This window comes from Tenrec ecaudatus, chromosome 5 (assembly GCF_050624435.1).
Source record: "Tenrec ecaudatus isolate mTenEca1 chromosome 5, mTenEca1.hap1, whole genome shotgun sequence".
Classification (NCBI taxonomy): domain Eukaryota; kingdom Metazoa; phylum Chordata; class Mammalia; order Afrosoricida; family Tenrecidae; genus Tenrec; species Tenrec ecaudatus.
The window spans coordinates 149404772-149431868 of record NC_134534.1 but is presented as its reverse complement, the minus strand read 5'-3'; the positions used below and the strand labels follow the sequence as shown (position 1 = coordinate 149431868).

The 27097-nt window shown below is 55.2% G+C and overlaps 1 protein-coding gene across 1 annotated transcript in view; it reads left to right on the top strand.

Moving 5' to 3' along the window:
• The first annotated feature begins 3510 nt into the window (after window positions 1-3510).
• The window catches only part of PLXND1 (plexin D1), a 57199-nt gene continuing 33612 nt past the window's right edge, over window positions 3511-27097 (top strand). Inside the window, exon 1 of the mRNA XM_075550063.1 lies at window positions 3511-4965. Coding sequence (XP_075406178.1) covers window positions 3631-4965 — 1335 coding nt within the window. The 5' untranslated portion in view covers window positions 3511-3630. The remainder of the gene's footprint in view (window positions 4966-27097) is intronic.

The window sequence follows — 27097 nt, the reverse complement described above, 5'->3', positions numbered from 1 at the left end:
GAATTGACCAGGCTGGGAAGACAGAGGAACAGGGACAGAATCGCCAAGGGGGGCTGGCTTGGTGAATCCAAGGCTGCCTAATCTGGGTTAGTGAGTAACCCAGACCAGATGGCTAACACTCTCACTGTCAGCGAATCAGCACTGACTCACAGCACCCGCCCCTACGGGTTTCTGAGACTGTAACGGTTTCCTGGAGTAGAAAGCCCAGGCGGAGCTGCTGGTGGCATGCCATGGCAGCCCAAGGGGTAACTACTACATCAGTTCTACCTAGTATAAGCCACCCCCCCCACCACTATGCCACCCACCTCACCTGGTTCCCTCTGGGATCCCTTCTGGGAGGACACCCCTCCCCCAACACACACACACACACACACACACATCACATCTTAGCAAGGTTAACAAAGACACGGCTTCACTCTTTCATTCGTATATTCCATCAGTTCTCAACCTGTTCTGGGTGTCGAGACCCCTTTGGGGGTTGAATGACCCTTTCACAGGGGTCACCCCATTCATAACAGCAAAATGACAGTGATGAAATAGCAACGAAAATAATTTTATAGTTGGGGTGTCACCACCACATGAGGAACTGCATTAAAGTGTCATGGCATTAGGAAGGTGGAGAACCACTGATATATTCATTCATTCAGCCAGCCAGCATCACTGCCCAGGCAGGGGCCAGAGGGGCTGCTACTGTCTCCTGGAGGAGCTCTTAGCTAATGGGGAGAAAGGAGTCAGCATGGATTTGACTCTTCACCTCCCTTGGAGGATCCATCGGTAGACTGGTGTCGATGGCCCCAGCCTTGCAAGCCAGCTGGGAGGACGCACAAGAGCATGGAGGGGTGTGCTCAGCCTTGGGGGGGGCTACTCATCCTCGCTGTGGGGGCTCTTAGCCAGAAGTGGAGTCTGGGCCTTCTGTTATCTCTCCATCCCGGCTGTCTGGGCCGTTATTCATTGCAGCAAGGGGAAAGAAACTGGTGTTTGCCTGGCACCATGATTCTTGTTTCACTGTAAGGTTCACAACCTCACGGGCGGGGCAGGGGCGGGTGGGGTGGGTTGGGCTGGGCTGGGCTGGTATGACTGTCCTAGCTTGCAGACAGAGAAACTGAAGCCCAGAGAAGGCAAGCGAATTGTCCAAGCCTACATACACAGCCTCGTGCTTCTGTGAAGTCACTGGGACCCTTGCCACACCCTCCGTAGTCTGCTGCTCCCACCCACCCGGAGCCCTAGCCAGCTTCTGAGTTCCAGTGCTCAGCATGGCAGGGGACTGACGTCTGAAGGCCCAGAACCCTTCCCTGTATCTGGCTGAGCTTCTGCAAGAGAAGCTATGGAGCATTATCCTCAAGGCTCAGTTGGGGGAGCTGCAGGATGCAGCAAGATGAGCAGGGAGACAGGAAGGAAGTAAGGAGGAGCCTGCGCCAGGGAGAAAGACAGAGTGAGAGTGAGAGATACAGAGAGAGAGATACAAACAGACAGACAGACAAGCACAGGAAAGAAGAGGACTGACAAAGAAGAGGAGCAGGAGGGGGCAAGAAGACAGATAAAAGGACAGAGGAGGGCAAGAAAGGCTGGAGAAAGACAGGACCCCAGAAAGACAGGAGGCAGACAAAAGGACTAATTCTGGGGCAGGGTGGGGCTGAGGAGGAGTTTGGATGTGGTGTACCCCTGCTGGGCCCCCAGCCCCTCCCATAGGTGGCTCCTCTCACTCTAGAAGTATGGCTCCCCTCACTCCAGAAGACCCTGAGCCCCTGTGGACTGGGCCGGATGGTGGGGTGGGGGTGGGGGGTTGTTGGGAGGGGGACCTCTGATTTCCTGCAGTTGGACCATCAAAGCAGTGGCCAGGTGGGGGCTGGAAAAGGCCAAGCTGGAGAGAGCACTGTGAGCCGGAAGGCAGGGTATTGGGAAGAGGGAAAAGGGGGTGGCCTTTCCTGCCTGCCCCACTGGGCACAGTGAAACCTCCTGCCCTTCCTTCCTGCCCAGGTGGGAACACACCCTGGTCTGGAGTTCTAGAGGCCAGGCTGCCCTCACAGGGAGGGTCCTGGGCACTATTGGGCAGGCTGGAGGTCTGATGGAAGGTCCATTCTGAGACATCAGAACTGGTCAGAGGGTGGAGGTGGGGAATATGTTGGTTTCAGAGCAACCTGACTTTGGTTTCAGGTGTCCTAGTCCTTTGCCCCTTGGGCCAGTCCCTTTAGCTCTCCGGGTGTCAGTTTCTGCATCTGTGTCATGAGGATAATGACATGCCAGCCTTCCAGGGAAATGAGTACAGACTTGTAAAGTACCCAGCATGGGCAGCCCCGTGTCAGCTCTGAGCAACACACTTATGGAGTGCCCACCCCACGGAGGGTACACATGGTGCCATGACTCTGGTCCTCATTCGGACTCTGTGACTGCAATCGTCCCCACCTGCCCTGTGGGAGGTTGAGCTCTGGGAGACTGCGTGTGGCTTAACTCCTGTTAGATGTGAGAAGATTAGGTCCTTCCTGGTGTTATCCTCCTGAAGTTCCCAGCAGCCAGAGCAGAAGTGTCCAGCTGAGCTAAGGAAGAGAGGGGAAAGGGAGGGGGCAGCAATTGGCAGAGCTACCTGCCTGGGGACTTCTGCGGTCACCCACTCCAGGACCAAGCCTTTCCTCTTGGCCCCTTGGGCCTGGCTTGCCCCACAATCTGACCCCCGTGCCTGAACTATTTCTGTTTCTCTTGTGCTCCCCATTGGTGTCTGACCCCCTAACTGCTCTGTCCTTGCCCATTGCAAAACCCCTTTGAGGCTGGGAGTTGGGGACGAGGTCTTTCTTTGGGTCAGAAGCGCCTGGTGTCCAGGCCTGGGAGCCTGAAGCTGTGCCGGTGCCCTGCGGAAGAGGGTGTGTAGGAGAGGGGTCACCAGAGGGGGGCCAGCAAGGGAGAGGGAGGACGGGTGCGGGGAGAGGAGGCCACGGCGGTGAGGTAGGGGGCTCAGCGAGACTAGGAGCGCGTCGAAGAAGCGAGAAGCGAGGGTGGGAGGGATAGGTAGGGACTGAGCAGCGCAGAGATGGAGTGAGGCAGGAGAGAGCGCTGAGGACTGGAGCCGCGCGCGGGTTGGAGAGGAGGCAGGAGGCGACAGGAAGAGCGAGCAGTCGGAGAGGTTCAGCAGCAGCGGACGGCGAGGGGAAGGAAGAAGAAAGCGGCTGGAGAGCGACGACGGCGGGCCGGCGGCCCAGAGCCGGGAAGGAGGGAGAGGGGCCCGCGGAGCGGGCGACGGAGCCTCGGCTGCGCCCCGGAGGGCGTCTCGCAGTGCGGGCGCTGCGCGGGAGAGTCCTGGAGGGCGCCGGGTGGGCGCGCGGACCTGGGCGCGAGAGCCCGCGGGCGGGTCACGCGGCGGGCTCGGGTGGCTGGGCCGGGGCGGGGGCCGGCGGGGAGCGGGGCCCGGGCGGGGCGCGGCGGGGGCGGGGCGCGAGGGCGGGGCCGCCGCGGACCCGCCCCGCCCCTGGGCCTCGGCAGCGCTGCAGAGCCGGGCCGGGGCGCCGGGGCCAGGGGAGGCTGGCGCGGGCAGGAAGCGCTTCGCGGCCCGGGCCCGCCCCCCGCCTCCTCCGGGCTCCCGGCTCCGGGCCGCGCCGCGCCCAATGCACTCGCCGCGCCGCGCAGCCCGCGCACGTCCGGATGGCTCGTCGCGCCGCGGGCGGCGCAACCCTTAGCGCCCGGGCCGCCGCGGCCAGCCCCCTGCCGCCGCGCCGGCCACCCCGGGCCCGGCAGTGGCCCCGGGTCCCCCCGCTGTGCCCCCCGCTCCTGCTGCTGCTCCTGGGGGCGGCCCGAGCCGGCGCCCTGGAGATCCAGCGCCGCTTCCCCTCGCCCACGCCCACCAACAACTTCGCCCTGGACGGCGCGGCGGGGACCGTGTACCTGGCGGCCGTCAACCGCCTCTATCAGCTGTCGGGCGCCAACCTGAGCCTGGAAGCGGAGGCGGCCGTGGGCCCGGTGGCCGACAGCCCGTTGTGCCACGCCCCGCAGCTGCCGCAGGCCTCGTGCGAGCACCCACGGCGCCTCACCGACAACTACAACAAGATCCTGCAACTGGACCCGGGCCAGGGCCTGGTGGTCGTGTGCGGCTCCATTTACCAGGGCTTCTGCCAGCTGCGGCGCCGGGGCAACATCTCGGCCGTGGCCGTGCACTTCCCGCCCGCCGTGCCGGCCGCCGAGCCCGTCACCGTCTTCCCCAGCATGCTGAACGTGGCGGCCAACCACCCGAACGCGTCCACCGTGGGGCTGGTCCTGCCGCCGGCCGCCGGCGCGGGGGGCAGCCGCCTGCTCGTGGGCGCCACGTACACGGGCTACGGCAGCGCCTTCTTCCCGCGCAACCGCAGCCTGGAGGACCACCGCTTCGAGAACACGCCCGAGATCGCCATCCGCTCTCTGGACGCGCGCGGGGACTTGGCCAAGCTCTTCACCTTCGACCTCAACCCCTCCGACGACAACATCCTCAAGATCAAACAGGGCTACAAGGAGCAGCACAAGCTGGGCTTCGTCCGCGCCTTTCTGCACCCGCCGGACCCGCAGCCCGGCGTGCCGTCTTACGCGTACCTGGCGCTGAACAGCGAGGCGCGCGCGGGCGACAAGGAGAGCCAGGCGCGGAGCCTCCTGGCGCGCATCTGCCTGCCCCGCGGGGCCAGCGGCGACGTCAAGAAGCTCACCGAGTCCTACATCCAGCTGGGCTTGCAGTGCGCGGGCGGCGCGGGCCGCGGCGACCTCTACAGCCGCCTGGTCTCCGTTTTCCCGGCGCGCGATCTGCTCTTCGCGGTCTTCGAGCGACCTCCGGGGGGACCAGCTGTCCGTGCGGCCCCCGCCGCGCTCTGCGCCTTCCACTTCGCCGACGTGCAGGACGCTATCCGCGCTGCACGAACTGCCTGCTTCGTGGAGCCGGCACCCGACGTAGTGGCAGTACTGGACAGCGTGGTGCAGGGCACCGGGCCGGCCTGTGAGCGCAAACGCAACATCCAGGTACGCCCAGGAGGCGGGAGCGCTGTGGGACTGGCCCAAGGAGTCGGAGGGGGAACGTGCGCTGAGCGGGCCAGAGGTGCGAGTGAGCCAGCGGGCTAGATGGTGCTTAGGACCCAGGTGTGCACGAGGGTATACAGGTGTGCGCTGAAGGAGGCCACAAGTGTCCGTTGAGGGAGTGGGGAGAGACACTGGTGCTGGGGCGTATAAGGCTCAGGTGTGCACATCAGCGCATTCAAGTGTGAGCTCAAGGTGTGTGTGGGTGTTTGGGGAGAGGTGGAGGGCTTACTGGTGCGATGTCACCTAGGTGTATGGGGAGGGGTGCACATACCTAGATGCAGCTGAAAGGACGCTCGCAGTCTACAGATTGGTACTCAGGCGCCACCGCAAGGCCTGAAGCTCACAAAAAGCCTAGGTGTGTGAGAGGTCACAGGTGCCTGAGCAGAGGTGTGTGCTGGCAGGTCTGTGACTCCAGGGGAGCTCTCTTTGCATTTTGGGAATGGCAGGTAGGGGAGAAGCTCACAGCCCAGCAGGGAGGAGGGAAGAGAGATGAGAGTGACAGTGTGTATTCTGGACTTGTGGGACCTGGGGTGTGGTCCAGAAGTGTGTGCCTCAGGGACGCTGGTCCAACGGAACAGGCCTGGGTGTGCCCCGGACACAGGTGTTTGGAACCCTAAGAAGCTACATGGTTGGCACACAGGTGTATGCCTGAGACCAATTCTCATTCATTCATTCCACAAGCATTAACTGAGCACTTAGTATGTAGCACACCTGGGGACTATGAGGGTAAACAGTAATGTGTGGAGTGCTTACTAAGCACAGTAAATGTAATAACTTGACAACCCTATGAAGCAGGTTCTGTTCTCATCCCCATTTTACGGATGAAGAGACTGGGGCACAGAGAGGTTAAACCACTGACTCACAAGCACATGGCTAGGAACCAGCAGAGGAAAGATTTGAACCCAGCTCGCCTGGCCAAAAATGGGAAATTCACGGGGTGGGGGTGGGGGTGGGGTGTGTGTGTGTGTGATGTGGTAGTGGAGGGAGGGCAGGGAGGTGAAGCAGGGTATTTGCAGTGCAGGGGTAGCTGGCGGGTAGGAGAGAGCTGTGGGAATCAGGTTTGAGGGAATAAGCTACCTGTGGGACTCAGGTATCTATGGCTGGGTTGGACAGCAGCTGGGGGGCCTAGGGGTGGGACATGACAGATATGCAGGAGGGAGCTGTGAGCCAAACCCTGAGTAAGCCCCACCTGGAAGGGGTTTCTTTCCCCAAGCACTGTAGGAGGGAAATATGGGTGTCCTTAGTTTCCACCTTAGAGGAGGAGGCTCCAAAATGACCTCCTGACACCCTGCTCTGTGCCTCCCAGCACACTCTCTGTTCAGGTTCCGTGCCTGAGGAACCCATCTCAGTCCCAGGCCACCCTTCCTGAGGAAGCTTCTGTTTCCCCTTCAGCCAAGTGTGGCACTTCCCCTGCTGGGAGTTACCCTCCTTGGTGTCAGGCCCCCTATAGCCCTGCCCCAGCCTGTCTCCCTGGCCTTCAGGTTGTGTCAAGACTCTCATGAGATTAATGATTCCTCTGTGGGCGTCTCCAACACTGGGCCTTTGAGAAAACTCAGATTCCTTCTCCCACACTGCCCACCACCCAGCTGGCCACCCTGTAACTGAAGGTCACCACTGGGCATGGGGGTGGGGAGGAGCTCAAAGAGTTAGACCCACTGTCCCAGGGCGTCTCCGCTGCCTCCATGCAGGGTCTGGACTGGTCAGACAGGCTCTGTGTTCTTCATGTGCCCGCACTGTTGGGACCACCACTATTTATGTCCCCAGAGTGTTCCCCTCCACCCCTGACCTTAGGATTAGGTGTCAGGAGGGAGGTGGGGAGGCAGCCCCTGCTCCGTAGGCTCTGTCTACAGAGGGAAGGCCCTGTGGGGTCAGAGCTAGAGGTGGACCACCCTCCACGCCTTCCTTGGGTGGCTTCCAGGCCCTGAGTCCCGGCCCCTTGGTGTGAGCTGATCCATGGATTCCTCAAGCCTCACAGTCTTGCCCTCCCTCGCTCTGGCAAGAGTTGTCCTGGTTCCCACGGTCCCCTATCCCCAACAGGGCCCCCTGGCAGTGACTCACCCAGCTGAGGGGGACTGGGGCTTCCCTCTCCCTAAAGGGGTGGAGCCTCTCCAGGGACACAGTCCAGGGACAGAGTGGCTGAGGGCATAGTCCCCACCCAAGGCCAGATGGGTTCCAGCTGAGGTCATTCGCCGGCCACCCTCCCCGCGTTCTCCACACCCCTCCACTCTTCCCCATGCCCAGCTGTGAGTCTGGGTTTGTGCTGTATCTCCCAGATGTGCCAAGGCCCTAGGGTCTGGGCCTCAAGCAGAGCTGTAGGTAGAAGTGGGGGAAGAGGGGACGGTAGTTCTTGCTCTAGGTCAGGAGTGGGACACCTTTTTCCTGCCATTTGAATATTTCTGACATCATTTGAGCACCATACCGATCAAACATTTAATGAACTCCCCACTAGTGTGATGGCCCTGGAAATTGGAACTGCTTCTTGTTGGTCAGATGTGTGATCTTTGCTGGTATTGATGATTTCAAGGGCCTTATATGGCCTGAGGGCCAGATGTCCCCACCTCTGCTCTAGGTTCCTGCCCAGTTCCAGGGTCAGAGCTTTTACTTCACACCAGGGTGCCTGGATTCAAATCCAATTCTGTGGGGACAATAAAAGCAATCTTATAAAAGCAGGCACCACCTAAGTCATCTTGTTCAGAAGCAATAAAGACTCTGTTATCTCCCATCTCTAAGCACTGGATTGGAATTTATAGCAAGTTTGGCAAAGGCCCATTAAGCCCCTACTGTGTGCCCGACCCTCTGCTGTGCACAGCAGGGGGTGTCTGGTGAGCATGACCCACATTGTTCTTCTGATGGCCCAGGTAGCCAGGTGGTTACTGCACAGATGCTGAGGAACTTGAATGTAAGGGGCCCAGAGGGGGGGGATGAAGGCTTTCCAGAGGAGCAGTATTAAGGGAGGGCTGGAAGTAAGTCCGGTGGGATCAGCCTGTGCAAAGACCTGGGTGCAGGACACAGCATCTCAGTAGAATGGTAGTCAGTGTGGAGGGGGCAGAGGGGACAGGAGGGGAGGGGAGCAGGTGCAGGGTCTGGTAAAGTCAGTGGGGAGTCTGAGCTCTATCCTGAAGAGTTTTTGTCAGAGGAATGCCATGATCAGAATGAGCTCCCTGACCTGTCCTCCGTGGCGTGGGATTGAGAGCACAATGCCTGCCTGCGTCCAGGATCACGTGGGGTGTCATGAGACAGTACTTGTAAAGCAGCCAGTACTTGTAAGTGGGCTAGATTCTATCAACAGGACCTAACATAGATTTGACCAACATCCATTTGTATTTTGGATCATTGACTTAGTGTTACAATATGATCTTTACATAGTAAGCACTTACCTAGGAACTGCTTTAAGTTTGTTTTGTGTATAGTAATTTTTTTTTGGCTTTACAAAGAGAACTTTATTCTGTCTTCCTTGAGGTATAGGACAAAGAAATATAGACGTGGCTGTTTAAAAAAATAAAGTTCAACAGGTTGGCTGTAGAAAGTACTGGTCTCTTTTCAACAGCTGAGGTGCCTGCATTCCTCGGAGATCTCCGAGTCTGGGTATTCACATTTTACTGAGTCAAGAATATTTCCAGGGCAGGAATCTTGGCTTCAAAGGAAATGATTGTCTCCTAGGAGCCTGGTGGGGTAGTGGTTATGTGTTGGGTGAAATCTGCATGGCGGGCAGTTTGAAACCACCAGCAGCTCCACACTAGAAAGACTGGGCTTTCTACTCCCTTAAACAGTCTCAGAAACCCACGGGGGTGGGGAGGGGGTTGCTAAGAGAAATGGCAGTGAATTTGGGTTCCTTGTTTACTGATTGGAGTCAGCATCCTCTCTGCCTGCTGGCTTCGCTCTCCTTTGATGTCTTGTAGAGGAGAGATGGGAAGCAAGCAGGGGTGTGTATAGTAATTTTATTGCAAAAAATTATATATAACATAAAACTGACCACTTTAACTATTTTGAAGGGATCATCTAGTGGTCTTAAGTACATTCGATGTTGTGTAATCATCACTAGTATTAATTCATAGATTTTAAAAATGATTTCCAACAAGCTCTGTCCTCATTAAATAATAACCCACTGTCATCAAGTCGATTCTGACTCAGCAACCCTGTCGGACAGACTCGAAGTGACTCACAGGGTTGCCAAGGCTTCACAGGAGCAGACTGCCACATCTTTCTGCTGTAGAGCTGCTGGTGGGTTTGAACTGCCAGCCTTTCCGTTGGCAGCCGAGCACTTTGAGCCGTGCACCACCAAGATTCCTTCATTAAACGATGCTTCTCCATGATTCCCTCGCTCTAATGCCTCACTCCGCCATAAGAGAGCCTTGGTATCATAGTGGTTACAAGTTAGGCTGTGATCTACCAGGTCAGCGAGTGGACACCACTAGCCACTCCATGGGACAAGGATGGGATGTTCTACTCCCAGGAAGACTTACATAAATCTCAGAAACACACAAGGGCAGTTCGACCTTGTCCTAGAGGGTCACCATGGGTTGGAATTGACTCAATGGCAATGAGTTTGGTTTGGGAGTTTAACCCCCAGTAAGAGTCCTATTGGCATAGTGTTTTACCAGGTGAATTTCTAACCCAAAGGTGAGTAGTTTGAAACCAACAGCTGCTCCTTGGGAGAAAGATGAGGCTTTCTACTTTTGTAAAGAGTTGCCACTTAGAAGCCCACAGCAACAGTTCTACTCTGCCCTATAGGGTCGCTATGGGCCAGAATTGACTCAATGGAAGTGAGTGTGGAGTTTTTTGGGGGAACTACTCTATTTTCTGTCTTTCTACATTTGCCTGTTCTAGATACATCAGACAAGTGGAATCAGACAATGCTTATTCTTTGGTGCCTGGCTTGCTCCACTCAGCACAATCCCTTCAAACGCCGTCCAGTCCATGTCGGAGCATGTGTCAGCAGCACGTTCCTTGTGACTAATAGGTCAGGGTGCGCATGCAGCGCATTTTGTATATCCATTCTCCTGTTGCTGGGCATCGGGTTGCTTCCATGTTTGGCTCTTGTGAATGGTGCTGCGGAGAGAGAACCCGCTGAATGTGCCTCTGTTACATCCCTGCCATCAAGTCTCTGAGTAGATTCCCAGGAGTGGAACTGCTGTCGGAATTCCTCTGTTTCGCATTTGTGGGAACTGTTTATGTGTTTTCCACTATGTCTGCATCATTCCCACTCCCACCCGCAAGGAAGGAGGGTCCCAAATGGTCCACATCACTTGTCATTTCCCGTTTGTTTGTTGTAATTGTAGCCATCTTCGTAGGTAGGAGGTCAGATCTCATTTTGGGTTTGATTTGCATTTTCCTACTGGCTAATGATACTGAGCATGTTTCAGTGTGGTGACTGAGCACGCGTAAAACTCCTGTAGAGAAATGTCTATTCAAATCCTCTGCCCATTTTTAAATTGGATGGAGTGTTTGTGGTTGTGTTATAGGGTGCTTTACATATTCTGGATCGGGATAGCAGGAAATCTGTAGATTGCTTTGGGGAGTGCCATCACCTTAACAATATTATGCCTTCCAAGCCTTGAGCATAGAGAGCTTCCCATGTCTTTGTTAATTTCTCTCAGCAATGCTTTGTAGTTTTCCATGTACAAATCTTTCACTTTGATTACAATCATTCCTATGCATTTTGTTTTATTTTTTGATAGAATTATAAATGAACCTGTTTTAGACTTTCCTTTTTTAGGTTGTTTACTGCTTAGGTATATGAACACAATGGGTTTGTGTGTGTTGACTTTGTAACCTGTAACTGTTCTATAGTTAATATCAATATTTTAGAAATATGAATATTAATACCAGTGGCAGGTGGGGATGTGAACTAGGAGGCTGGCACCTCTTCCCAGGCAAAAGACTCATGCACTGGTTTGCAAATACTTTTTAAGTACCTACGTACACCAGGAGTGTGGAGGCTCCTAGGGGAACTGTGTGTGTGTGTGTGTAGGAGGGGGGATGGGGCTTGTTCTCTCAGATGGATCTGAGAGAGTGCTATGGGATCAAGGGAAGCAGGTGGGTGCAAGACAGATTTGGGCACCGCCCTACTGGTGGTGACTAGCAGGATAGGGTGGACAGCAGCTGCCTAGCATCTGGGTGAATGTTGGTGCCATCGGAGTGGGGGACACAAAGGAGGCTGTTTTGTGGAGAGGGCGAGTTTGATCTATATTAGCCGTTCTCAACCTTCCTAATGCCACAACTCTTTAATACAGTTCCTCATGTTGTGGTGAACCCCCCCCCCAACCATAAAATTATGTGCGTTACTACTTCATCACTGTAATTTTGCTAATGTTATAAATGGGGCAACCTCTGTGAAAGGGTTGTTCGACCCCCAAAGGGGTCTTGAACTGTAGGTTGAGAATTGCTGGTCTAGAGTGTCTGAGATCCCTCCTGCTCCTACTCCTATCTGGCCTGACTTCGCTGGCATGGGATGGTCTGGGCAGAGCTGAAATTGGGGGACAGGGCCCCTGCCTTTCCATCTGTTCTCCAGGGATGCCTGGTCTCCATGTGGGGTGGCTAAGCCAGGCCCCTGGAACCCCAGCTTCCTACTCCTGCTTGTTGGGTTTCTTCCTGAATCACGGGCCCTGTCAGAACCACACCAGGTGCCCTGAGCTCCAGAACCCTCAGTGGGGTGGCCTCTGGATTCTAGCGGCTCCCTCGGTGCCAGGCCTGTCCTTTGCAATATGCCTCTAAGACAGCCATGCCACAGAAACCTGGCATCTTTTTGAAGGAAGGGGAGATACCACGGTGTGAGAGGCAGAGTGGAGGTTCCCCACCCCCGGAAAGCTGGAGGGGCGGGGTGTTTCAACTTCGCCCAGTTGTTGCTTGGGGGCAGGCACATTTGGGGTGTTGGAATCTTCTGAGAGAGACGTTGGGTAGTTAGAACTTCCTCAGAGTATAGCTTGGGACCTTTTTCTCAAATCACAGCCCGCTGGAGGGGAAAGGGTGATGGGGGGAAGGGGAGTACTGTCGCTGGGGGAAAGGGACTCAGGAGCAGGCTGAGCCCACCAGCCTGCACCCTGCCCCCAGCTCTGAGTGGCCATTATAGGTGGGTTTTTTCACCCAAAGGAACACTGGCAGACATAAGCCAGTGCTGCATTTGCAAGGTGTCTTTTTATAGGAAAGGTGGAGAAAAGGGAAAAAAGCCACCCGGCAGTTTGAAACTGGCATGTGGTGGGTGGGCGCTTTCAGTGAAGAAGGCGTTTTCTGTACCGATTTAGGGGCTAGAACTGCAGCGGGGGCGGCAGGAGCTGCTAGCTCCCAGAGGAGCTTACCTGTTGGCTTTTTGGGGAGGAGCTAGGGCTGGGGCTGGCAGGCGCTCCCCACCTGCCCGCCTGAGATGACTGAGCTGACCTTCTGGCCTGGGAAGCAGGCAAGGAAAGGGGCTGAAGCAGGAGATGGTTAACAGCCCCCTCCTCTCTGAGAACATCATCAGGCCGCAGACCCCTGAGTGCGTGGGGTCCGGCTGATGTTCTCCTGCCCCATTCTCCTGCCCACAAGCTGCAGGCTAGGCCTCAGACTTTCTCATTGTACAGTGGAGCCAGTGTCTCCCTCCATGGAGGTGGGTCAGTTAGAATTCCCAATGTGGAGCTTAGGAACTGGCAGGGAGGCATGGTTTCCCAGGGGAGAACAGATACCTGGGAAAAGTGAGTTCAGGGTGTGGAACAGCCACCAGGCATGGCATGGGGACCTGGGGGGTGGTTGGTGGGACAGAGGGTCTGAGAAGGCCCTTGGAAAAGGCAGGGCTAGGCCAGAGAGAGTAGGGGGTGCAGGGGGGAGGGGGGAGGGGAGGGTGGTGTCTGGGCCAGACAAAGCTCAGAGGCAGTGAGGCATAAGTAAGGTGGACAGGCTAGTGGAGAGGGTGTCACTGCTGTTGACCCAGCTTTGGGAAGGGGTCAAGGAGGCACTGAGTGTCTGGAGCAGTGTGTGTGTGTGTATGTGTAGCAGTGTGTGTGTGTGTGTGTGTGTGTGTGTGTGTGTGTGTAGGGGGGGTGGTGTAGGGGGGCATCCCAGAGCTGGAGCTGGGCATTAGGAATCATGGACTCATGATTCCAAACAGCTGTGCTCCAGTGCTTCATGGGAGCCCAGCATGGCTAATCTCCCAGGCCTCTCTTAGCCCCCCCTTTATAGAGGACACTGAGGACCCTGAGACTCAGGGGTGTTCCCAAGATCCCAGGGCTTTGGGCAGTGGGGATTTGCAGACCAGGGGCTGCTGTGTGCTGACTCTGAGCCCTGTGGCCTTGGCACCAGGTTGGGCCACAGGGATTGAGGTCAGGCCCCAGTTACAAACTCCCTCCTGAGGCAGCACTTCCTGCAGGCACCTGACAGAATACCTTAGCTCCAGGTAGGGTGAGGGTGATTGTGGCCGCTGGGGAGGCAGGGAAGTGCAGTCAGGGTGTGGAGCAGTCAGCCAGGCAGGGGGAGCTCTGAGGAAGGGGGGTCAGAGAAGGCCCTTGGGATCAGACCATAGCTGCATTCACCTGGGAAAATGCCTTCCTCTGGAGGGACGGAGGGAACCCTCTGGGCTTTTGTGCAAGTGCGTGATGAGGATTTAAGGGGCAGTTTTCATGGGTGACTCTAGACAGGGCCCTTTCCACAGGGAATATGACCCTGACCCCAGCCTAGGGCCATGCCAGGCAGGTGTTACAGGGCAGGCTGCCTGCTCCTTCTAGGTCAGCCCCTCCTTGCTGAGATAGCTACTGGGGGTGGGGTGGGGTCAAGGTTCCTCATGCTCACAGTCATGGCCCAGAGTGGCAGGTGAGAGCTGGACTCTGGCGCCAATTCCCTAAGTTCAAATCCAGACTCTCCTTCCCTTGCCATGCCCCTGGATGATTTGTGTGCCTTCTCTGGGGCACTGTGTCCCCATCTGGAATATGGGGGGAGGAGCTCAGAGGACTTAGATAGGAGAGGGGGGCAGCCTGACATGCCACAGAGCCCACAGACAGGCTGCGACATCAGCTCTGCAGAGACTCTTGCCTGGTCTCTGGCGGTGACCAAGGAGCAGGCTGCCTTCCATGACCTAGTTCAGGTAAGGAAGAGTGAGGACGTGAGTCCCTGAGGATGGCGGCCCCTTCCCTTCCTTTACTGTTTCCCTATCTGAGCTGGGCTGTGGGGTGGCAGGGAAGCCACTCTGGCACCAAAGCTGTCCTCATGAGCATAGTCAAGTTTCTGGAGAACGGATTCTGCACTGTAGTTTTTCTTCCTCCTCCCAGACTCTGAATGTGATGATACTACCCTATCACCAGACGGGCAAGCAGGTCTCGAGAGGTTATGTGACTGCCCGAGGCCCACAGGGACGAGAAAGAGAGAGAGAGAGAGAGAGAGAGAGAGAGAGAGAGAGAGAGAGAGAGAGAGAGAGAGAGAGAGAGAAGAAGAGGAGAGGAGAGGAGAGGAGAGGAGAGGAGAGCGCTTGCACATCTGTTCTTCTTGATTCACTCCAAATCCTTGACCAGAGCCAAAAGGACTCCCGAAATCACAGTGGTAATGAGTGAATAGCCCCATTGAACCCATTTTAAAGTCTAAGCAACTGAGGCCTAAGTAAGTTCTTCCTCTATGGGGCCACTGGGGGGCAGTCAGAGCTCCCTGGAAGGACCCACAGGGCTCTTGGGGAGGATGTGTGTTCATGTTCTCGTCCTGGAGTGCACCAGCAGTATCTGGTGGAGTCTGCTCTCCTGCAGCATCTGGGCTCTGCTCTGGGGTGGAAGTGACAGTCCCCAGAAGAGATGCGGAGCCATCAGGACCATGGCAGGAAGAGACTCTGGGGGGGAGGGGGGAGAGAATCAGGGATGACTTCTTGGAGGAGGGGGCCTCGGAGGGGATGTGCAGGGCACAGCGCTCCACTCCTCTCCAGGCAGAGACAAGAGAAAACATGGCTGCAATAGTAGGCAGGGCGGAGCGGGAGTGAGCGTGGGCTGGAATCTTCAGGGCCTTTTGTGCAGGCCAAGAACTTGGACGGGGTCCCTTGGGCCGCGGGAGCCAGCAGAAGCTGTGGGAGGAGGGGCCACAGTCAGCTTGGCTCTGAAGGGACCTGTGGCTTTGGTCTGCTGATGCTGCCAGGTGCCAGCAGGCCCAGGAGGTGTTTGCCTGGTCACTGCCCGCTGCTGGGCCAGGTGGTTCCCGGGGGTGGGGGTGGGGGGCTTCTCCAGCTCTGAAGACAGTGTGGGGATTGCCATGGAAACAGCCGTCCCTGAGTGGGGACAGGCCCGGAAAGTCTCCTGGTGCGAGCCACGTGGATGTGGATCCTGGCTGCCCCAGAGCTCAGCTTTTTTTTCTTCCTAGAACCCGGGCTTGAGCCAAGGCCGCACTGAGGGCCTCATGCCACCCACCTCCGCCTCCTGCTACTCGAAGCCTCTGGGGTCTGCCCGAGCCAGCAGGCCTCTCTGCCCATCCATTGCCCCATCTATCCTCCTCTGCCTTGAAACCCGATAAATCACACGCAGCTCCATTACAAGGCCCAGCGCAGCCCCAGCGGGGCGTTAATCATGTAGCACTTTAGGTTCTGATCGGTAAATAATGGGGGGAGGGGGAGAGGAGTTGGCAGAGGCCTTGACATGGAGTGGAGGCCAGGCCCAGGAAAGGAGCTGAAGGGCTGGCAGGCACCCCACACCCCTTCTGGGCCCCTGTCCCACCACCCACATTTGTTTGGGGCACCCACGATCGAGTCCTCCAGAGGCATGGTCTCATTGCTGGGGCCTCCATTTCCCCAGCTTGCAGCCTAGGGCCTTCCCAGCTCCTAGGGCTGAGTTCCTGGCAGCTTTTGGTGGTGGGTCAAGCTGAGGACAATGGGGCTGGCCTGCCTAGGTTTGTGTCCCTTGTCGTAGCCACTTCTCTTTGCATCTCGGTTAGCTCCCTAGGGCGTGGCAAGAATTAAGGGAGGGGATGCAGGCAAGAGGTGCCAACACAGAGCAAATGGTAGCTGCCTATTACTGCTGGTACAGGCATGTCCCATGGTCGTTTGGAAGCCCTTTGGTGCCGGCCCCTTCTCAATCTGGGCTTGTCCACAGACCTGGGGCACGGGCAGCTAGAGAGAGCCCATCCTGTTCACTTCCACGTCCCTAGCAGGTGGGAACTGCCCGGGATGTCTGCTGCAGGCCCGAGCAGCCTTCCGTGCTTAGCTGTGGGATGCTCCAGACCCAGCTGAGTGATCCTAGCTGAGCCTGCAGCGAGGTGGACCCTGGCCAGCACCCACCCCAGGGTAGGGACAGGGAAAAGGGTGTGAGTTGTAGCTCCAAGTCCCCCAGCCTGTCTCCCAGAAGGGAGAAAGTGCTCCCTGGAGAGACATCTGAGCTCTTAGCTTCTCTGGGCCTGGACTCCTCTCCAGGGGAGGAAGCTGGGACAAAACGCTCCAGGGTGAGGAGGAGGGAGACACAGCACTCTGCGCACACACACACACCCCACTAGAGCTCTGGCCAGGGAAGCAGCCCGCTGCTGCCCGTCCCACACTGTGCTCCCCGGGGACCAGGGAGGAGGGCTGGAAACGCCGCTGCTGCTGCAGCAGGCAGGCAGAATGAGAAACAGCTTCAAGAGCGGGGAGCCTGGGGTCTGCGTCCAGCTAACCGAACAATGGCTGCTTGAACCAATAGCTGTGGGGGCAGTGGTTTCTAGCAAGGCCTAGAGCAGAGCCCCTCTCAGGCCCAGCTCCCATAGCCCTGGCCTGAGCGAGGGCAGCCTCACAGAGACAGTCTCTGGGACATTAGACTGCAGGAAGCATCCAGGGTGACCCCTGGCTGTGAGGATCCCTGACCTTCTGACTGGTGGCCCACACAGCTCACTGGGAACACTGTGTGACCACAGAGCTCAGTTTTGCACCATATTGGTACCTGAGCCCTTTCTAGCAGCCCTATAGGGTGGGCATTATTCATGTGCCCGCTTTGCAGATGGAGGCTGGGGCTCAGCCCCAGATGAGCCATCCCATAGGGAGTGTCTTGACCTGTCAGGAACGTCAGTTTCCAAATGGATACATAACAAGGCCATGTGCATCTGTGGGTGACTGTAAGGTTAGGATCTGCCTTGTGTCTGCCCACAGTAGGGCCTGGATTCAGCCAGGCCTTCACTGGGCCCTGGCCCCACTGTCTGCACCTAGCTTGCCCAGTGGAGGCTGGAGGTGTGCCACCATGCTTGAGTGGGCGGACATCTCGTGCCCACTCAGGGTGACCTGACCGAATGGTTCCCATGGTCCTTCCAGGTGCGTGTTGGCCTGCGTGACCTCAGTGCCCTGGGGCTTCAGAGTCCCTGAAGCTCTGGAGGAGCCTTCAGCAGCCACACTGTCCACTGCTGTCTCTTCCCTCTGCCTGGTGCAGGCAGCTGAGGGCCAGGTGGGAAAGTGCTCCCATGCTGCTGTCCTAGGCAACCTTTCGTACCTCAGTTTCTCCAAAACACCCCCCATACTGCTTTTCCTCTGTGGCACAGGGCCAGCTCCCTTGGCTGCTGTCCACTGGCCTGCTTGGCTCCTGCCCCAAGCCCCTTCAGGAAGTGAACCTCTTGGTCACCTCCCGGGAGGTGCTGCTCTTTCCTAGCTGAGCAGCAGGTGGCTTCCTCCCTGATGTGGAGGCTGTTGCCAGAGGCCCCACACCAAGTCTGCCCTTCCTGCTCCTCAGTGCCGGGATGTGTAGACCCTTGGCTTCTTCCAGGCCCCGGCCACCCTCAGGGAGGGTATCTGCTCAGTGGACCCCAATCCCAGTATTTCCAGTCGCAGGTGTGGGCTCCAATCCTGACCCCACGAAGCGCTGACTGAGGCATCTGCAGAAATGGGGAGGAGCAAACCGCAGAGCAGGAGTGGTGGGCTTGGCTGGAAGCCACGGCCTCCTGGCAGGCCTTCCTGACCCTTCCACGCCTGGCTTTTGAGGTTGTCCAGCCTATGTCCGTCACATCACCACCATGCATACTGCCTGGCCTCTCCTTGTCCCCTCTCTCTGGTCCCTGTTTTTGGGGCCTCCTCTCAGTCTTGCTTTTGGGGAGCTCCTTGACCGATAGAGATAGGGCTTGTCTTTGCTCAGGGCTTGGTCTCAAGACAGGACACTCAATGCAGGGGGCAACTGGTGAACAACTAGCAATTTCCCCACCCACCGGAGGAGACCAGAGGCCGTGGGGACGCAGAGGAAGCGCTCCCACAGCCTGGGCTGTGCACACTGAGGCAGAAAGAGTCAGGGCAGGGGCAGGGAGCCACCGAGGGCCATGGCCAGCTCCAGCAGAGCCTCAAAGGCCCAGCAGCAAAGGCTGAAGTTTATGTTGAGGACACTGGGGCACTGAAGGATGCTGTTCTGTCGAGGGCACACACTGACTTTGCAAATTAAAAGAAAAACATTAAGGCTGGAATAAGTTTAGGTTTGCCCCGCATCCAGCCCCGTGGATGATTGTCTACCGCTTACATAGTCCCACGGACAGTTGTCAGAGCCAAGACACCAGCACTGGCACAAGCTCTGAACTGAGCCCTGGACTTGACCTCACCAGCCTCCAGTCCTGGCCCCAGATGCAGCGCTGGTCCCCACTCGTCGTCATGCATAGTATTTGACAGTTTTAACATCTCCCTTTGCTGCTCTGGAAGGTGAATCAGGAGGTGGAAGGTGTTCTCTAGGCGGCCCAGCCCCCAGCCCCCAGCCTCGCTGCAGTGAGTGCCGGCTGCCCCTGCAGTTGGCCTTGTAATACCGAAAGCATGCGTGTGTGCGTGTGTGCATGCACATATGTGTGTGTGCTTTCAGCTCTGTGCCAGGAAAGCATGCCTTTCCCAGAGTCACCGCAGGATAATCAAAAACTTAAGGCAGGAAGATGTCCACCCTCGCCAAGCTCAGAGCTCTGACAGCCGGTGTGGTCTGTACCTGGGCGGAACCACTGTGGTTTGCAGTCTGCCAGGTACCCACATGGTCGCCTCATCAGCCTCAAAGTGCCTGTGTGGTGGGGCTGAGGTTTGCTGGGGGTCTCTGGAGGCAGGATGTGAAGCTTATGAGAAGCAGGCCCCCTAAGCTCTCACTCCAAGTTGCTTTCTGGGAGAGAAAGGCAATATAGTTGGTAGGTAGTGAAATCAATATGTGAAGGATTTTAATGGGAGAGTGGACCGGAGCTGAGCTACCGGCCCCGGAGGCCACCTGCAGGAGGAGGAAGGGCCCTCCTGCCTGAGCATCTTGCTCTCAAAAACTAGCAGAGACCTTCCACCTGTGGCCATCCATTTCAGAGAGGGGTCAACAGAGGGTCTTCAAAGAACCCAACCTAATATCCAGGTGTTGCTGGGCTTGCTGCTTGCCACCCACAGTGGACACTCAGGGGACCCACATCGTCCCCTGTTCTCCAGCACAGCTGTGTTGCTTCTACTCGCTCTACTTGGGAAGGTAGCAGCTGAATAAAGTCATTCTCACCCGAGGGCGACCACTGTCCCGTGTCATTCACACACGAGCCCATTCAGGGTGGGCTGTGCCCTGCAGTATTTACAAAGGAAACTGATTTTTAAAATTTCAAAACGACTTTCCTACCTTTGTTGGCAAATAGTTGCCACAGAGCCCAGCCCAGCCCGGACAAGTTCACATGGGAATGAGAGGTGTGACGGTGGTGGCCACCCACCCCCTCCCTCACTGAGGAAGGGCTCTCCACTGGCAGCTGAGCCAGGCAGGGAGAGGGAACCCCCTGGGTCATGACCAGCGTGTGGGGAAGTGCAGGTGATTGAAGTGTGCGAAGACCTTGGGGCATTGAGGGAACAGCACTGGGGAAGGCCCTTGGGGGGGGGGGGGGTATGGTGTGCGTGCTTGCGTGCGTGCGTGCGTGTGTGTGTGCGTGTGTGTGTGTGTGTAGGTGCTTGCTATCAGAGAGGGTGATGCCGAATGACTAAATAATGTTGTGGCACAGCATTTCAGTAGAAACTTGTGGGGGGTTTTCTTCTTAATTTTTAGAGTTAGTTATAACACCAAAAACATTTTTATGTCTCAGTTTTAGCCTCTACGGCTGAAAACTCACTGCCGTTGAGTCCTCTCTGGTCCATAGCAGCCCTCTGGCTCCTCTTGAGTGGTGGGTGGGTTTGAATCCCCGGCCTTGCCGTCAGCAGCCCCACCCCCGGCCAACAGTGCTGCCGCTAGGACGCTTTACAAGCCTAAAGGCAGTGTGCGAATTTACTTTGTTAAAAAATGTACATACTTTTGGGAACCTTCTAAGGTGTGCTGTCTCAGAACTGTCATTACTTTGAAACTCCAATGACTCCTGAATCGATTGGTTTCTTCTGTACATGGTAGAGGCAGGCACTTCTGTTTTTGTGGCTGCTGGTGTTTCTATGGTTGCCCATCTTGTCAGATATTCTGGTGTTTTCGCTACAATATTATGATCATTAGTATCTGTGAACCTGCTATCCAGACCTTTGAGAAATAAGTAGTGAGGAAAAGGAGAAAATTCCCCTAAGGCTTCCGCTCCGTGACGAATGCTGTAATTGGTGGCGGGCAGAGTGGGTTACATGCTGGGCTGTTAAATCACAAGGTGGGCAGATCGAATCCCCCAGCAGCTCTTTGGAAGAAAGATGAGGCTTTTCTGCTCTGGTACAGATCTGCAGCCTCAGAAACCCTGCATGGGGCCACTGTGATTCAGAATCAACTTGACAGCACTGAGTTTAATGATGTAATTCAATGTAGGAAAATGTTATGAGATGATATTGTTCTTAGTATTTTTATCATTGAAGAAAGATTACACTTGAGCCATTTACAATCATACCAGGGAGCTTCAAACAGTTCTTTTTTTTTTTTTTTTCCACAAGAGAAAAGCTTGTAGTTAGTTCAGGGATCGTTTGCTGGCCCTTAGGAGCGTTTTCCAGTCCAGTCTGTTGGGGCACCACGCCCTGGCCCCAAAGTCCACTTTCAGCATTCCCTGGGGACCTTGCCACTCCATTCCCTTGCTGTTCCGCTGCACTCCCCCAGTGATTTGCCTCGGTGTGGTGGGATCAGGTCAGGTGCAATTCCCACACTGTGTTTCCGGTGCTGTCCCCTGTATCGCCCTTAGTCACTGAGGGGCATCATGTCTCATAGTAGGGCCAGCCATGTTGTTCTCTCTGTGGACTGGCTGCTCTACTCGGGAACATCATCATCACGGCCTGGTAGGCCAGGCTGTGCTCCACTCTCTCCTCCTGCCCTTTCATCTTCTCCCGTGTGCTCTGATCAGATATGTTCATCTCCCAGAGCAGCAGGGTCAATGTCGTTCTTTGGAACAAATTCTTTTCGGGGGAGGGAGCTTCAAACAGTTCTTGGTAAAACCCCATTATCCTTTTTTTCCATGAACATATTATTTTATGGTCGAAATAAATTAAGTATCACTAAGCTTTCTGTATGGGCTGGTCCTGGAGGAGGTCCATGGGGGAGAGGACACCAACCCAAGTGACTCTACTGGTTGGAGCGGAGGGGACAGGCAGAGCTGAATCCCAAAGCCAGCTCACTTAGGGCCTCAACTGCCGTCTGGAGAGCCGGGGCTTTATCCTGAGGACTGGAGGCCTTGTAAGCTGCGGCAGCCTCAGAAAAGTGGCTCTCGTGATTGGAGGCGCAGCGCCGGGTCAGAGGTGGCTGCTCGGATATGCAGCCCGCCCCCCAGCTCCCAGGGGATTTGTATTGGGCAAGATCTTTAGGAAAGGAGAGTTGAGGGCGGGCGGGGTTCCCTGTGGGAATGCAGGCAGGCGGAGTGATACGGGCAGGGTGGTATTTTGGGCCTGTGGTGCTCACAGCCCCTGGAGACCATGTTCGGCCACGCTCAGGCACAGATGCCTGCCTGGTCTCCAGGCTCACAGGAGGTGGGGGGCGCGGGGGGGGGGGGGGGGAGGGCGGAGCAATTTCCATGCTTGCCTCCCCTCCCCCACGAGTTGTTTCACGCCCACCCAGTGGTGGGCGCTGCTGGTCAGGCTTCCGTTTCTGAGCTGCCCCACTGCACTTCCCCAGGCGCTTGGAGAATCGGTTCCCCCCTCGGAGCAGCAGCTGACAGCTAACTTCTCCTTTAAAATTTTATTTTTAGGATAAGACAAAAAAACCCCAAAAAATGCTTTTTAGAAAAATTCCTTTGGTGCAGAATTAATGGTTTGGGAATGTCAGCACTGGATTCCCTGGTCCACAGATCACTCCTCTTGGAGTGCCTGGTTAACTTTTCCCTGGAAGACCCCTCCCCCAGCCCCATCCCCACCCCACCCCCACTCAGGGGACCCCTCATTCCAGGGCCCCAGGGAAGGACACCCCAAAGAGGTCAACCCCGTCAGCCTCTTCTAGGGACTGGCCATCTGCGATCTTAGGGAGAAAATCTTGCCCCTGGGGAAAGATTGACACTTTTTAATTTTAAAACAACCTATTTTTAATGACGCAAGTAATCCATATCCAGTGAAGGAAAGTTATGTAACCCCAAGAGCAGGCACCCGTATGATCCATCCTAGCAGCCTCAGGCAGAACCCCCTTAAACCCACCACTGTGAGAGGCAGCTGGGGGGTGGGTTGGATGCCCCCCTGCCAGAGTTGCTCCCCAACTGGGGACATGCAGGATCAGTCCCCTAGGCAAGGTCCAAAGCTGAAGGACAGGACGGAGTTGATTGGAGGACAGTCGGGGAAGGAGGGGGGTCCAGGCAGAGGGCCCAACATCAGCAGGCCCAGCTGGTAAAGAGAGAGCAACAGTGGGGTGAGGGCAGGAGGAGGAGGGGAGGAGAGGCGGTCTCTCTCGGTCTCGGGGCCCTGGTGAAGGATTTCGGGTTTATTCTGAGTGTCGAGGAAACCATTTGGAGGGATTTCAGCCCATGCTTTGGACATGTTGTCAGGAGAGACCGTCCCTGGAGAAAGACATCGTGCTTGGTAAAGTGGAGGGGCGCTGAAAAAGAGAAAGGGCCTCTATGAGATGCGTTGTCACCGAGGGTGCCTCCAGGGGCTCAGACATGGGAACGATGTGAGGCTGGTGCAGGGCCGGGCAGGGTTTCGGTCGTTCTGTTGTACGTAAGGTTGCTATGAGTTGGAACAGACTTGACAGCACCTCCTAACCACGGCAGCAAGCCAGCCCAGAAACCTCTTCTGTGGCTTCTTCACAGGGCAGGGTCCACGTGACTGCGGCACTCAGAGGAAAGTTTCCCGCAAGGTTGGGCACTGGGTCCAGGAGGGCTGTGGAAGGACCGGATGGCTGCCCTTTGGGATGAGAGCCAATTGAATTGGAAAGCTCTGGGGAGAGGCTTGACTTGCCCTAAATCTTACTTTATAATACTAGAATCAGTCGTGTCTTACACGCTGTTAGAAGCAGCTCACGCTCCCCCCAGCTCCTATCCAGAGCACCGTGCTAGTAATTGATCTCATTCCTGCCCCTGTGCAGCAGGAAGGGTAAATGTGCCCACTCTGTAGTTGAGTAAACTGAGACTCAGAGTGGTGACGTGACTTGTCTAGGTCACCTCTGCCATGATGCTGCAGAGTACTCACTTGACAGTTTGTCCCAGAACACCCCAGCCTCACCTATCTAAGGACTGGGGGGCCAGCCCCCAGCTGACAGGCCCCTCAGACCTCTGCCGCGAGGTCCCCTGGAGTCTGTTCTGACTCATAGCGACCCTGTGTCGAAGAGCTCCGTGCCCACGACTGTTCTTCTGTTTGAGCCCATGGCTGCAGCCACTGTGTCAGTCCCGCTCGTCCAGGGAGTTCCTCTTTGTCACTGCCCCTGAACTAGACCGCTAGTGTGTTTTAAACAGCCCAGGAACAGAAGGATCCATTATTTGTTATTTTCTTTTGAAAACTAGCTCAACTTTTATGCAAATGCACACACATACAGAGAAACATTACCAATGGCATAGGCATTAGATGCAGACAAGAAATCAAAATGAAAAAAAAAAAATCCCTGTAAAGGCTGCTTCCTAAAGCAGATCCCAATGCCCACCCTGAGGACCACTCCCTCCTAGGACTCTGCTGAGGGCCTCCAACACCCAGACCCAGGTCCTGGGCTCAGCAGACTGTAGGACCGTGGGCTCCAGCCTTCACACTGCAGGGGGCCATGGGCCTCTGAGCCTCAGTTTCCTCACCGGTTGAGATGGGACCTCTGAAAGGCTGCCAGGAAGATTCAGGGACATGAGGCCCCGGCCCAGCAATGTCAGCCCCGAGGAGTGTGGCCTGTCGTTACATTTGCTGCTGTGACAATTATTTTCTTGTATTTGCACCAAGTGCTCCAAATGTCCCCACCACCTCCTGGGAACTGTCCCAGCTAGGCTGCAGCCGCTTTTCCTCACAGGCGGTGCATGCTGAGGGTCGGGCTGCTCTCCTGGCTGCCGGGCCCTGGTGTGTGCATGTAGTCCCTTCTCACACTGACATGCTGCCTAATGCAGCTCCCATGGTCTGCTGTGGTTTCCTCTGCCTGCCTGTTCATTTGTTTGGTACTAGGAGTGGGGTTCAAATGCCTGGTTTGACTAGCTAAATGGGACCGCCACTTACAGATGCAAACATCACCGGCCCTGCCTGCACGTGCACATATTCCTGTGTAGCTTCTGCTATTGTGTCAATTCTGATGCATAGTGACCCTGAAGGACAGAGAACTGCCCCATAGTTTCTTCAAAACTGAAACTCACTGCCTTTGAGTCAGTGTTGACTCACAGCTATCCCCTGTGGGTTTCTGAGGCTGTGACTGTTTATTTACAGTAGTAGAAAACACAGTTTCTCTCCCTTGGAGCTCTAGTGGTTTCGAACCGCTGATCATGTTGAAAAAAGCCCAACCCATAACCACTACATAGTTTCTTCGGCTAGACTCTTTTTTAAAAATAGTTTTAATGGCATAATTCAAATATTATATACTTCAATAATTGGGTCATATAAAAAAAGAGTTATACAATCATCACCACAATCAGTTCCAGAACATATTTTTTCCTTCTTGTGCTCATTGCTACTAGTTCCCCGTTTTCCTTCAACATCCCCTCCCATCCCCCCAAGATCCATTAATCCACTGATCCTGGATCTCACACACGGAAAACAACAGCAACCACAGTAACAAACCAGAGAAAAACCTCCACCGAAAAGTAGGAAATATTAAAAACCAGAACAAATCTAAAAGTGGTCAAAGGGAGATGAAATGATAGAGACTTAGATTGTAACCTAACTGGTTCTATAGTAATCCACTCTTTGCATGATAACAAGGCTATTTACACCCCTTCTTCCTGGCCAGAGGGGATCACCAGAGGCTCAATTCATAGTTATTTCTCCTTCTCTTTTTTTGTATATGAAACAACTTTAAAATGGATCAAAAGAGAGCTCCACTGATAAGATGTAACATTTTACCCTACTACATCAATCATGACCGAGTTCTCAGTGCTTTCTGATAGTAAAGTTACTCACATCCCTCCACGATGGTCAGAGAGGATTCCCCGGAGGTTTAATCCATGTGGGGCCCCTGCAAATGGATGTTGGGCTCCCACTGCCACCCTAGCCACAATCTAAGCTCTGATATCATTTCCTCCTTTGGATTTGCCTTTTATTATTTATAATGCTTGGATCACACAGGCTAGTGTGCTTCTTCCATGTGAACTTTGATGATTCACTTGGAGGGCTGCTTGTATTAAGCTAAACCTTGAAGACAACAGACACTATTGTTTTTGATAGCTGGGCACCATCTATGTTCTTCACCACACCTTGCTGTAGTACCCATATCTTCAGTGATCTCTTCATGAGAGCAAGCGTCAAGCAGGGCCAAGTCATAAGAACGAATTGTTCTTAGATTGGGGCTAGAATTAAGTGTGGTCCTAAAATTCATTCACATATCCATGGCTTACTTTAGAGGCTCATTATTGTGTTATGACAGAGAACATTCTGAGTCATCCCCCCTGGAGCCTGAGGTCATTCTATTGGCAGGGTCATTAGCTTACCCATCGGTATGGAATTTACATGATGTTGAGAAGAGTATGCAAGCATAGACCCCCTGAACCACTTTGTAGGAATTGTTCATTTTCACAGAACAAACTCTTAAGGACTGGGCACTGTGGACACGAACCATGGAGGTTGGTGATAGGGCAGACATTTTAATAATGCTCCTTCACAAAGGCAGACCGTGTCTATCAGATTAATGATGTCACAGTAAAGCAAGGAGGACATCCTAAAGGAAAATGAGCCCCCAAAGCAAGACATCCAAGCCAAAGTCCAACGACCGCCGATTCCATAACCTTGGGGGGCGACAGTCATCTGTTTCTTCTCACACTAGGGAACTTCAGGCTTACGCCCAAGGTGAGGTTGAGGTAAAGCCTAGTTCATTAATGGGGTCTCCACATTGAGCCCTTCTGGTGTGGCCTCTGCAGGATGTTGTGCGCCTTGAAGGTACAGAGCCTAAAGTCCCAGTAGTTGATAGCACGTGGCCTGGGTCACCAAGGACTGGAGAGAAACGCGGTCAAAGGTGTCTAATTAGGAACACCCTACTGGGCTTATTCTCTCTGTGGGTTCTATTGAAGTATTGCTCAGTGTTCCTCGTCTCCCCACATGGGAGTTTGCTCCTCCCCATTTACCCACCAGCAGAAATGGAAACATCTTCTCTGACACATACATGCTCTCCCACCCCCCATCTTGACTTGACTTTTAGGCTAGAATGTTTTCCCCTAAAAGCAGACATCATGCCATGCTTAGTTCAATCTACAATTGCTACACCAATCTGTTCCAAACATTCGCTTCCTTCGTGAGCTCCTCGATAGCAGAGCCCACGTCCTCCACCGTACCTCCCTGACTCCCTTATTCCAGTTGTCCATACAGCCCCCTATCCTGGGTCTCACATACCACAAGACATAGAAAAGCACCTACAGAAAGTTAAGAGGCTACTCCCAATGACAACATACAACAGAGAGAACCCCAATATGAACAAAAGGTGCAGAAAATATTAAACACCAGATCAGTAGACTAGAACCTTGATAAGGGCAGATCACCAGACCTCTTCTTCCCGGGAATATCTGATAGGTTCAAACTGCAGACCCCCTGAGCATTGAATGCCAGGCCACCAGCTCCTACGCACCCTTAAATGTCCACATTGGGGCAGCTCCATGGCCCCAGCCTAGATCGAGGATATAAGGTAGGAACAAGATGCAAAGTCAGATGCTGAGGCCTGAGACATCCGCTGGCCATGCACAGGGAGCC